This window comes from Pelophylax lessonae (genome assembly GCF_965119305.1).
Source record: "Pelophylax lessonae genome assembly, chromosome: 6".
NCBI lineage: Eukaryota > Metazoa > Chordata > Amphibia > Anura > Ranidae > Pelophylax > Pelophylax lessonae.
In genome coordinates this window covers 326,468,087-326,480,237 of record NC_138773.1, presented here as the reverse complement: position 1 = coordinate 326,480,237, position 12,151 = coordinate 326,468,087, and the positions used below count along the sequence as shown (strand labels likewise).

Sequence of the window (12,151 nt, the reverse complement as noted above, 5' to 3'; positions counted from 1 at the left end):
GTTTCCCCCTTACACTGTAAGAGGGAACTCTGAAGACTCTGATGTAAGAGGAGTTCTGGGAACCCTGATTTAAGCGGAATGTTGGGGACTCTGAAGTAAGGGGAGTTTTGGGAACCCCGATTTAAGGGGGAATGCTGGAGACTCTGATGTAAGGAGAGTTCTGGGAACCCTGATTTGAGGGGGAAAGCTGGGGACACGACAAGTCCCACTGCAGAAGGCTGCCATACCTGAGTCCCCACAGAGGGCACTGTAAATTCCAGTATAGTGCATTGCCATTCCTCCCTGAGGAATGGAAGCCTGCTATGCTTGGACTTGCACTGCTCTCTGTAGGGGACTGAGGAACTACTGCCTGCTATGCTAAGACTTGTAGTGCCCTCTGTGTGGACTAAGGCATGGCAGCCTGCTATTGTGGAACTTATAGTGCCCTCTGTGAGGGACTGAGGATTCCTCAGTCCTCCACATTCTAGGGCACTATAAGTCCCAGCATAGTGGGCTGTCATTCCTCAGTCCCTCATAGCTGGGGGGGGAAAACAACAGAGTTAAACATCTAAAGGACAACTCCAACCAAAACTACCAATAATGTACAGAGTCCATATGCTATATAATGTCACAGCCCCGCTACCCCTCACCTTCCACCTCGGGTGCTGTCATTGTGTAGGGCAAAGGGCTCCAGCTCCACCATGTTTGGCTTTGATGTCAGATATGCAGGACTGACTCAGCTCCACTCTCTTCCCTGGCAACTGACTCTGGCGTCACGGGGGTGCCTCTTCTCCTCCCCCAGCCACTCAGGGGCCCTCTCCTTCTTCTCCAGCCACCCAGGGGCCCCTCTCCTTTTCCTCCAGCCACCCAGGGGCCCTCCCCTTCTTCTCCAGCCACTCAGGGGCCCTCTCCTTCTTCTCCTCCAGCCACCCAGGGTCCCTCTGCTTCTCCTCCAGCCACCCAGGGTCCTTCTGCTTCTCCTCCAGCCACCTAGGAGCCCTCTCCTTCTCCTGCAGCCACCCAGGGGCCCTCTCCTTCTACTCCAGCCACCCAGGGGCCCTGTCCTTCTCCTTCTCCCCCAGCCACCCAGGGGCCCTCTCCTTCTCCCCCAGCCACCAGGGGCCCTCTCCTCCTCCCTCAGCCACCCAGGGGCCCTCTCCTTCTCCCTCAGCAACCCAGGGGTTCTCTCCTTCTCCTTCAGCCACCCAGGGGCCCTCTCCTCCCTTAGCCACGCAGGTGCCCTCTCCTTCTCCTTCAGCCACCCAGGTGCCCTCTCCTTCTCCTTCAGCCACCCAGGTGCCCTCTCCTTCTCCTTCAGCCACCCAGGGGCCCTCTCCTCTTCCCCTAGCAACCCAAGGGCCCTCTCCTTTTCCCCTAGCAACCCAGGGGCCCTCTCCTTTTCCCCTAGCCACCCAGGGGCCCTCTCCTTTTCTCCTAGCCACCCAGGAACCCTCTCTTTTTCCCCTAGCCACCCAGGGACCCTATTCTTTTCCCCTAGCCACCCAGGGAACATATCCTTCTCTTCCAGCCACCCTCTCCTCCCCCAGTCACCCAGGGCACTCTTCTTCTCCTCCTCCTTCACCAACCATTCTAAGACTCTTCCAACTTCCCTGGGGCTATTCACCCCCTTTGCGTAGTAGACACCACAAATCTATGACCAGCCTGCAGAGTGACAAGTCGGGGCCTGGTTACCTGTATGTTCCTGGGCCAGGGTAGAGCTCTCCTCTCAGAGCAACAACTGATGATAGCAGAGTGAGCTGACCGGGCAGTCACTTCCTACTGATGCAGGTACATGCCCACCGATTCCTCCACATCTTAGGATTACATGATCAGACGGCCAATCCTCAGGCAGAGAAGGCGGGGTAAGTGTCAGCAGACAACAGACACCTGGCAGCCGCAGTGAAGGGACTGCAGCACACTGCTGCAACTTTTATATCCGAGGATTTAAAACAATCTTTTACTTGGGAGATTTCCCTGACTGCGCCCTTCTAAATGTTGTCGCTCTGCACTGGCCGCGAGGCCCCTGTAGGTGCGAGGCCTTAGGCGACCGCCTAATTTGCCTAATTAGAGAGCCGCCTATGGGAGGCAAAGCAAGGCTTGGAAACTGCTGCATGTGAACACTCCCATCCATGCAGCTTAAAGTGATATTAAAGGCTCGTGTTTAAAATATATATAATAATAAACATGTTATACTTACCTGCCCTATGCAGAGGTTTTGAACAGAGAAGCTCCATTCCTCCTTCTCTCTGGTTCCCCCACTGTTGCTCCTGGTCCCTCCTGCCGAACTCCTCCATAGCATTCCTCTTGCTATGGGGCTGGGTGTCCATAAGACACACTGAGCGAGACTTGGCTCCTGCTGCTGTGTCTCAGCCGATGAGGATGCAGAGACCCAGTAGAGCCACTGCTCTTGTGCACATTGCTGGATCAAGATGGGGCTCGGGTAAGTATTGGGGGAGAGCTGCACACAGAAAGTCTTTTACCTTCATACATAGAATGCGTAAAAAAAAAAATGTAAGGTATGCATTAAGGTGAAAAATCTTCTGTGCTGCAGCTGCCCCCCAGATCTTATCCAGCGATGTGCACGAGCGCAGAAGCTCCTGCCATTGTTTGTCTCCTTATTGGGCAGATTTATAGCAGCGGGAGCGATTGGCTCCCGCTGCTGTCAATCAGATCTGGTGACACAGAATCGGGGGGGGGGGGTCCAGCTGTCTGTGTCAATGGGCACTGCAGGGGGACTTGGGAGCGAGCATGCATGGGTGCCCCCAGGGAAAGGGGCTTTCCCTGGCGGCACCCGATGAAGAGGAGGAGCCAAGAGCGCCGCCATGGGAACCTCAGAAGAAGAGGATCAGGCCTTCTCTGTGCACAACCATTGCACAGAGTAGGTAAGTATAGGCATGTTTCTTATTTTTATTTAAAAAAAAAACCAAAGCTTTACAACCACTTTAAAGGGGGGGGGGGCAGTTGGAGGTGCTAAAAATGCATCTCAGCCATGTGTTTTTTTTTTTTACCCCCCCCCCCCACTACAAGTCTAAGAGTCGGTTCACACTATGGCGACACGACTTCGGGGGCCGCGACTTGCACGGACTTCACATAATGGAAGTCAATGCAAGTCGCTCCGACTTCGGTCAAAAGTAGTGCGGGAACCTTTTTCTAAGTCGGAGCGACTTGAGTCGCTCCTATTAGAATGGTTCCAATTGCACTGAATGGACGCCTGACAAGTCGCGGTAGTGTGAACAGGGACTAAATGAGCCCTTAATATGGCTAAACTTTTATGTGAGAAAAGTAAAAGTTGGTTAAATGTTTGAACCGTATATAATAAATAAATACATTTGAATAAATAAATAAAAATATAAAACAAAAAAAAATGCATAAAGATACTTGAAATAATTATAAAGAAGCAAAGATAAGAATTGGTGGATACGAGAATTAGTCCCCATAGAAGTGACCTGGAACTGTCATGTCTTGAACATCTTGTGTATAACTTATTTGTGTTTATTTTATTTTATTTTTTACCAATGTAATGCTGTTTATCTGATGCGGCGTTCGGCCAGGGAAAGTTTGTGTCCCGTATCGTGCAGCGGCTCGCTCAGCAGCAGAAAGTTTTTTTTCCCGTAAAGCTCTCAGCTGTGTGACCCAGCCAGGCTGAGAAGAGCCGGGGGGCAGCACAGCACAAAACGGGAAGGTGGGGGGGGGGGGGGTAGTTTGAATAAACTGTGCCATTGTTAGACAGATGACAGCAAAGAAGTAACAGTTTCTGGCGTGTTTAATTGTTTTTTTTTTCCTGGGGATAAAACATTCCTCTGTGTTTGGATTTCAGGAACGCGGTGGGCGAATGCGGCTGCCAGGTGCCTCTGATGCTGCGGGAGAGCTCAGCGGGGTCGCAGTTTGGAGAGTAAGTTGCTGCAGGGCTTCTCAGGCCGATCGGATGCTATTTTTTTACTCTTCCTAATTCTCTTCCCTCCCTAAAACTGCAAGCCGTCCTAATCCCCCAAATGTGACCCATCCGCAGACAGTCAGAGACGTACATTACAGGCAGGGATAGTTGATGGGGTTTTTTTTTTTTTTTGGCTCTTTCCCTTATAAGGCCACTGAAGTCATCACTGATGCAATAAAGAAATGGATTGTGTTCCTCTGATCTGACTTCCCTCCCCTAGGACTTTTCTTCCTCACACAAATTGTTTGATTTGAAAGCCAAACCTCCCTTAAGTTCCTCTTTCTCTTTTTTTTTTTTTTTTTCTTCTCGTTGACACTCAGGCACGGGGAGCAGCTGGGATTTGCAGAGAGGGATGGAGGTGTAGATGTGCTTAGAGAGGTCACCCAACAAGACGACCAAGAGACCATCCGTGGCGTGCTGAAGAGAAGAGTCGAGGTGAAGGAGCACACAGAGGAGAGACTCCGACAGCAAGAGGCAGAGCAAGTGGACTTCCGCCAGGTTTTGGGAAGGAAGGTCAGCACTAGAAGCGTTTCAGAAGAGAACCTAAAGGAACTATCGGCTGAACAGATGGACTTCAGAGCTAACCTTAAAGGGCAGGCCAAGCCCAGGGCCTCGGAGGATGAGAAAAAGCTCAACACTCCCCAGCAGGTGGATTTTCGCTCTGTCTTGGGGAAAAAGGGCTCTACTCCAAAGACCCCCGTGGTGGAAAAGACACCAACCAAAGCAGCCACCCCTGACTTTAGGTCTGTTCTGGGCAGCAAGAAGAAAGGGCCCACTGAGAATGGTAGTGCCAACAGCACGGAGCCTCATGAGAATGCAAAACCATTTGGAGATAAACTAAAGTCAGTTGCCAAGGATGAGAAGGCAAAGCCTGCGGTCAAGGAGGAAAATGCAAAACCGGCGTTCCTTCAAGACAAGCTAAAGCCAGTGGGCAAGGAGGAGAATGCCAAACCAGCGGCCATTCAAGACAAACTAAAGACAGTGGGCAAGGAGGAGAATGCCAAACCAGCGGCCATTCAAGACAACAAAATAAAGCCAGTGGGCAAGGAGGAGAATGCCAAACCAGTGGCCATTCAAGACAAACTAAAGTCAGTGGGCAAGGAGGAGAATGCCAAACCAGCGGCCATTCAAGACAACAAACTAAAGCCAGTGGGCAAGGAGGAAAATGCAAAGCCAGCATTCCTTCAAGATAAACTAAAACCAGTGTCCAAGGAGGAAAACGCCAAGCCTGCGCCTGGTCAAGACAAATTAAAGCCGCTGGTCAAAGAGGAAAATGCCAAACCAGCGGCAGCACAAGACAAACTAAAGCCAGTAGTCAACCAAGAGAAAGCAAAACCCTTCGTCAAAGACGATAAGCCAAAACCTACAGTCAAGGAGGAAAATGCCAAACCGGCAGTTAACCAGGAAAAAGCAGACGAAAAAGCAAAACCAGCTGTGAAGGAAGAAATCTCTAAGCCCCCTGTAAAAAAAGAGAGTGCAAAGCCACCTGTTGTAGAGGAGAACGCCAAACCTGTCGAGGAAAATGCAGTGCCGGTGGTCAAGGAGGAGAAAGTGGAGCAGAACTGTGTGTCGGTGGTGGATGGAGTGGTGGAGAAGAAGGCTGAAGAAAGCTCAGGAACTCCACCAGTCTTCTCTGAAGTTTTGCAGGACTTGAAGTTGGTGGATGGAGAGAAGCTGCTTCTACAGTGCCAGGTCACCTCAGAACCACCACCGACCGTAACGTGGACTCTCGATGGAAAAGTCATTAAGTCCTCCAAGTTCATCGTTCTCGCTCAAGAAGGTAATTCTATAAATATTCCTTTTGATATCCTATTACTACACTTGGTTTTGATGATTCTGTTATTACCGACTTAACCATGACTTGTATATAGAGAGCCCGTTCTACCTGTCTTCAGTGTCTCTTGTCTATAGATCTGCCATTGTATACTGCACCTGTCTGTATAGAATTTACAATTAGGGGAAAAGTTCTGCAGGGGGAACTTTTACTGCTGATATTTACTGGTACTGATGTTAACTCATCATTAAATTGACTTGTAAAAGGGAAAAGGGGACAGGATAAAGAGAATAATGTTCATTGCCCTGGAGAAAGATTCTGGGTTATTATGGGTTGCTGCAGTTTGTATTTTTTTTACCTTTTTGTCTTGCCTTAATAAATAATCTAGAACAGCCTTTCTCAACTAGAGTCCTACAGAGATTGCTAAGGGCTATTGACCTCCCATCTGATGATGTTTTCATAGTTCCAGGGCCAACGCCAGTTGGCAGAGCCAGTTGCCCAGGCACTAATGACATTTTTAGCCACCTGTAATTGTGGCATTCCGGCCACTGCTGTAAAAGGGTGTTCTTTTCCCTGGCCACCAATGTAAGGGACTTTCTTCCAATGGACCACCAATGTAAAGGGCATTCTTCTCACTGACCACCAATGTAGGGGCAATCTTCCCACTAGGCACTAATGTAAGGGACATTCTTCCCACTGACCACCAATGTAAGGGACATTCTTCCCACTGACCACCAATGTAAGGGACATTCTTCGTACTGACCACCAATGTAAGAAGCATTCTGACCACCACTGTAAGGAGCATTCTTTCCACTGATTCTTCACACTGATCACCAATGTAAGGAGCATTTTTCCCACTGACCACGAATGTAAGGGACATTCTTCCCACTGATTCTTCCCACTGACCGCCAATGTAGGGGATATTCTTCTCACTGACCACCAATGTAAGGAACATTCTTCCCACTGGCCACCCATGTAAGGGACATTCTTCCCACTGATCACCAATGTAAGGAGCATTCTTCCCACTGGCCACTAATGTAAGGGACATTCTTCCCACTGACCCAAAAGGTAAGGAACATTCTTCCCACTGATCACCATTGTAAGGAGCATTCTTCCCACTGATTCTTCCCACTGACCACCATTGTAGGGGACATTCTTCCCACTGACCACCAATGTAGGGGACATTCTTCACACTGGTCACAAGTGTAAGGGACATTCTTTCCACTGGCCACCCATGTAAGGGACATTCTTCCCACTGGCCACCCATGTAAGGGACATTCTTCCCACTGATCACCAATGTAAGGAGCATTCTTCCCACTGGCCACTAATGTAAGGGACATTCTTCCCACTGACCCAAAAGGTAAGGAACATTCTTCCCACTGATCACCATTGTAAGGAGCATTCTTCCCACTGACCACCATTGTAGGGGACATTCTTCCCACTGATTCTTTCCACTGGCCACCCATGTAAGGGACATTCTTCCCACTGACCACCAATGTAAGGGACATTTTTCCCACTGATCACTAATGTAAGAGAAATTCTACCCACTGAGCACCAATATAAGAGGAATTCTTTCCACTAACCACCAATGTAAAGGGCATTCTTCCCACTGACCACCAATGTAAAGGGCATTCTTCCCACTGACCACCAATGTAAGGGACATTCTTCCCACTGATCACCAATGAAGAGAGCTCTCTTCCTACTGACCACCAATGTAAAGAGCATTTTTCCCAAGGACCCCCAATAAATTGTTTTTTTTAAGAGGTTCCCCACACCTAAGCATTATCTCAGGGCACCTCAGGGGTAAAAAGTTTGAGAAAGGCTAATCTAGAAAGTGTCTGTAAATGTTGAGTTTCTCCCCTGCTTTTCCTTGTCTGAGGTTTACTGAAATGATACGTTTTCTGCTTCTGTGGACCTACAAGCTCCCAGCATTCCTTGTCTGAGTGATCTTATCATCTCTTTGACCATCAGGTCATAAGTTCTGGGTTTTGTAGTTCCATTACTTTTGTTTGCTGGTCACAGATTTGGAGGATAAAATAACATAAGTGACATTGATGTCTAAGCTGCATCTATTCCAACAGCAGAAAGATACAAAGTACCGATGAGGAGGAAGCAGATTGATCGAGAGAACATTCTACAATATTTTATATTGGGGTCACCAAACCATTTACTTTATTTGTAAGGCGAAGCATTGATCCAGGTTGAGGGATAATTCAACAATATAAGCAAATCTCTATATATAGGGGGGAGGGGGAGAAAAAAATCAATGTTGCACCACATTTCAAATATTTCAGTTCTGTTATTGTTGGGTCACCACTAAACCTTGAGGGATCATTTGCATTACAAACCTAAACATCGAGTTACCTCTGACCCCAGCAGCTCCTGATAGCTGCCCCCCCCAAGAGCCCCAATACAGAAGAGTTAGACGTGGCCCCTTTGTGTTGTTGGAGGCTGATATTGTGGCTGGTTGTGCGGGTTCTGGGTTGTACAGTAACGCGTGTTTTGTGCCGTGGCGTGGTGGCAATGGTAAAATTGGAAGCTGTTTGGGTTCTCCGGCTGAGAACATTCTGTGAGATGTTTGTGGAGACAATCCTCTCGTTCCCACATTAAAGCGATGTAATAAATCTCAGGACTCTGCGTGTTTGTTTTATAACCCCTGATAGTTCCCGCTGCCAGCGCCGTCTGCGAATTAGTCACCGAATACCGATACCGAGGAAACTATGAGGATGAGTGTGCAATGCTGCGCAAGAGCAACGAGCGATAAATGACTATTCACAGATACTGTATATTATCTGTCTGCACTGGGAATGTGTAAAAATGTATAGAACAACGCACAGGATTCAGCCTGGAAAAGATGTTTGTTTCCCCATGGCTTACAGAAATATTAGGAGCTAATTATTGTAGAAGAGTTTTATGGTAATCTTTAGGGTAGTGGGTGGAGTCATGCAAATCATTCCTCCTGCCCCTATGAACAACCAACCCTTCATAGCCTCTGGTTTTTGGACCAAATACACCATAAATATAGAGCCAATTATCCAACTGTCCATCCAGAGCCTCTGGTTTATAGACCGGATAAATTCTAAAAATAGAACCATTTATCCAACTGTCCACCCAGAGCCTCTGGTTTATAGACTGGATACATCCTCAGTGTAGAACAATTTATCCAAGTGTCCATCCAGAGCCTCTGGTTTATTGACCAGAAACATCCTACATATAGAGCCATTTATCCAACTGTCCATTCAGAGCCTCTGGTTTATAGATCGGATACATCCTAGATATATAGAACCATATATCCATCTTTCTATCCAGAGCCTCTGGTTTATAGACCAAATACATCCTAAATATAGAGCATTTATCCAACTGTCCATCCAGAGTGTCTGGTTTATAGACCAGATGCATCCTAAATATAGAACCATTTATCCAACTGTCCATCCAGAGCCTCTTTTTGTTAGACCAGATACATCCTAAATATATAATGATTCATTCACTTGCCCATCAAGAGCCTCTGGTTTATAGACAGGATACACCCTCAATATAGAACTATTTATTCAACTGTCTATCCAGAGCCTCTGGTTTATAGACCAGTTACATCCTAAATATAGAGCTATTTATCCAACTGTCCACCCAGAGCCTCTGGTTTATAGACTGGATACATCCTAAATTTAGAACCATTTATTCAACTGTCCATCCAGAGCCTCTGGTTTATAGACTGGATACATCCTCAGTATAGAACCATTTATCCAACTGTCTATCCAGAGCCTCAGGTTTATTGACCAGAAACATCCTACATATAGAGCCCTTTATCCAACTGTCCATTCAGAGCCTCTGGTTTATAGACTAGATACATCCTAAATATAGACCTATTTATCCCACTGTCCATCCAGACAGAGCCTCTGGTTTATAGACCGAATACATCCTAAATATAGAACCATATATCCACCTGCCCATCCAGAGCCCCTGGTTTATAGACCAGATAAATCCTAAATATAGAGCCATTTATCCAAATGTCCACTCAGGGCCTCTGGTTTATAGACTAGATTCATCCTCAATGTAGGCATATAGTGCCAGCTCTGACATGAGGAAGCAAAGCCCTGCTCCTTTATCAAGATGGTTGCCTCTATAGAAAGACACAGAGCAGAACAACTTCCAGGGTTCAGTTCCTCTTTAATGAACGTCATGAAGGATCATTTATCCAACTCTCCATCCAGAGGCTCTGGTTTATAGACCAAATGCATCCTAAATATAGAGCCATTTATCCAACTGTCAATCCAAAACCTCTGGTTTATAGACTGATACATCCGAAATATAGAACCGTTTATCCATCTGTCCATCCAGAGCCTCTGGTTTATAGACCAAATACAACCTAAATATAGAACCATTTATCCCAATTTCCATCTAGAGCCTCTGGTTTATAGATCGGATACATCCTAGATATATAGAACCATATATCCAACTTCCTATCCAGAGCCTCTGGTTTATAGACCAAATACATCCTGAATATATAGAACCATGCATCCAACTGTTCATCCAGAGCCTCTGGTTTATAGACCAGATACATCCTAAATATAGAATCATTTATCCAACTGTCCATCCAAAGCCTCTGGTTTATAGACCGGATACACCCTCAATATAGAACCATTTATTCAACTGTCCATCCAGAGCCTCTGGTTTATAGACCAGTTACATCCTAAATATAGAGCTATTTATCCAACTGTCCACCCAGAACCTCTGGTTTATAGACTGGATACATCCTCAGTATAGAACAATTTATCCAACTGTCCATCCAGAGCCTCTGGTTTATAGACCAGAAACATCCTACATATAGAGCCGTTTATCCAACTGTCCATTCAGAGCCTCTGGTTTATAGACTAGATACATCCTAAATATAGAGCCATTTATCCAACTGTCCATTCAGAGCCTCTGGTTTATAGACTAGATACATCCTAAATATAGAGCCATTTATCCAACTGTCCATTCAGAGCCTCTGGTTTATAGACTAGATACATCCTAAATATAGAGCCATTTAACCCACTGTCCATCTGAACGTCACAAAGGATCATTTATCCAACTGTCCATCCAGAGCCTCTGGTTTATAGACCAGATACATCCTAAATTTAGAACCATTTATCCAACTGTCCATCCAGAGCCTCTGGTTTATAGACCAATTACATCCTAAATATAGAACCATTTATCCAACTGTCCATCCAGAGCCTCTGGTTTATAGATGGATACATCCTAAATATAGAGCTATTTATCCAACTGTCCATTCAGTGCCTCTGGTTTATAGGCGGATACATCCTAAATATAGAGCCATTTATCCAACTGTCCATTCAGAGCCTCTGGTTTATAGACTAGATACATCCTAAATATAGAACCATTTATCCAACTGTCCATCCAGAGCCTCTGGTTTATAGACCAGATACATCCTAAATATTGGCATATAGTGCCAGCTCTGACATGAGGAAGCAAAGCCCTGCTCCTTTACCAAGATGGCTGCCTCTATAGAAAGACAAAGCGCAGAACAAGTCAACTGTCAGGGTTCAGTTCATGAGCTCTCTGCTCTGAGGTTCTTGGACTACGCAGGGTTAAGCGAGGCTCTGTCCCATTAGTATATCTCCCCTGAGATCTGAATGAGGGTCTCCGGGTTCCCAGGGCAGCTGAGAGCCCAAACCGCACCCTCAGGGAAGGCGGCCGATAATTCCTTTCCCTGTTAACAATTTCCTCCACATGTCTCTACACCCAGATAATTGAAAACAAAAATTCCTTTTTATGTTTGATGTTCAAAACTGGTTCTGCCAAACTGCTTAGAAAATACTTCTCTTCCTCCATACCGGCCTTTCCCAACCTTTTCATCACTGAGGAAACCCTAAAATAACTCGGTGGGAACTTACATGAGAGGCAGGAATTGCCTATTGCTGAAGAAAACCCAAGCAGCCTCTGGAGGAACCCTGGTTGAGAAACCCTGCTCTGGAGGAACCCCGGTTGGGAAGCCCGGCTCTGGAGGAACCCTGGTTGGGAAGCCCCGCTCTGGAGGAACCCTGGTTGGGAAGCCCCGCTCTGGAGGAAGCTCCAAAAAACAATAAGGTGTAGCCACCCTTCTCCTGCGCTTGGTATCCAGGCCCCTTGACCACACACTTCACAGGACTGACAACTGGCTTCTCAGATGGCTGGGGTCTTGCTGCCCTTACGGACTGGGGTAGTCCACCGATACTAAAGGCAAAAAAGAACAAAAAAGGGCGCACCGACCTAGCGCATTATCCTCAATAAAAGGCTTTATTTAAATAACATAAAAAATGGCTTTACCTTTATCTACGTCTGTAAGTAGCCATTTTTTATGTTATTTAAATAAAGCCTTTTATTGAGGATAATGCGCTAGGTCGGTGCGCCCTATTTTGTTCTTTTTTGCCGCTCTGGAGGAACCCTGGTTGGGAAGCCCTGCTCTGGAGGAAACCTGGTTGGGAAAT

General features: G+C 46.7%; 1 protein-coding gene across 2 annotated transcripts in view; it reads left to right on the top strand.

Annotated features, from left to right (window-relative positions):
• MYLK (myosin light chain kinase) overlaps positions 1 to 12,151 on the top strand; it is a 358,890-nt gene that overhangs the window by 222,448 nt on the left and 124,291 nt on the right. For both annotated transcript variants that reach the window (XM_082262181.1, XM_082262182.1), the window contains exons 15-16: positions 3,797 to 3,871; positions 4,234 to 5,693. In XM_082262181.1, coding sequence (XP_082118307.1) covers positions 3,797 to 3,871; positions 4,234 to 5,693 — 1,535 coding nt within the window. The remainder of the gene's footprint in view (positions 1 to 3,796; positions 3,872 to 4,233; positions 5,694 to 12,151) is intronic.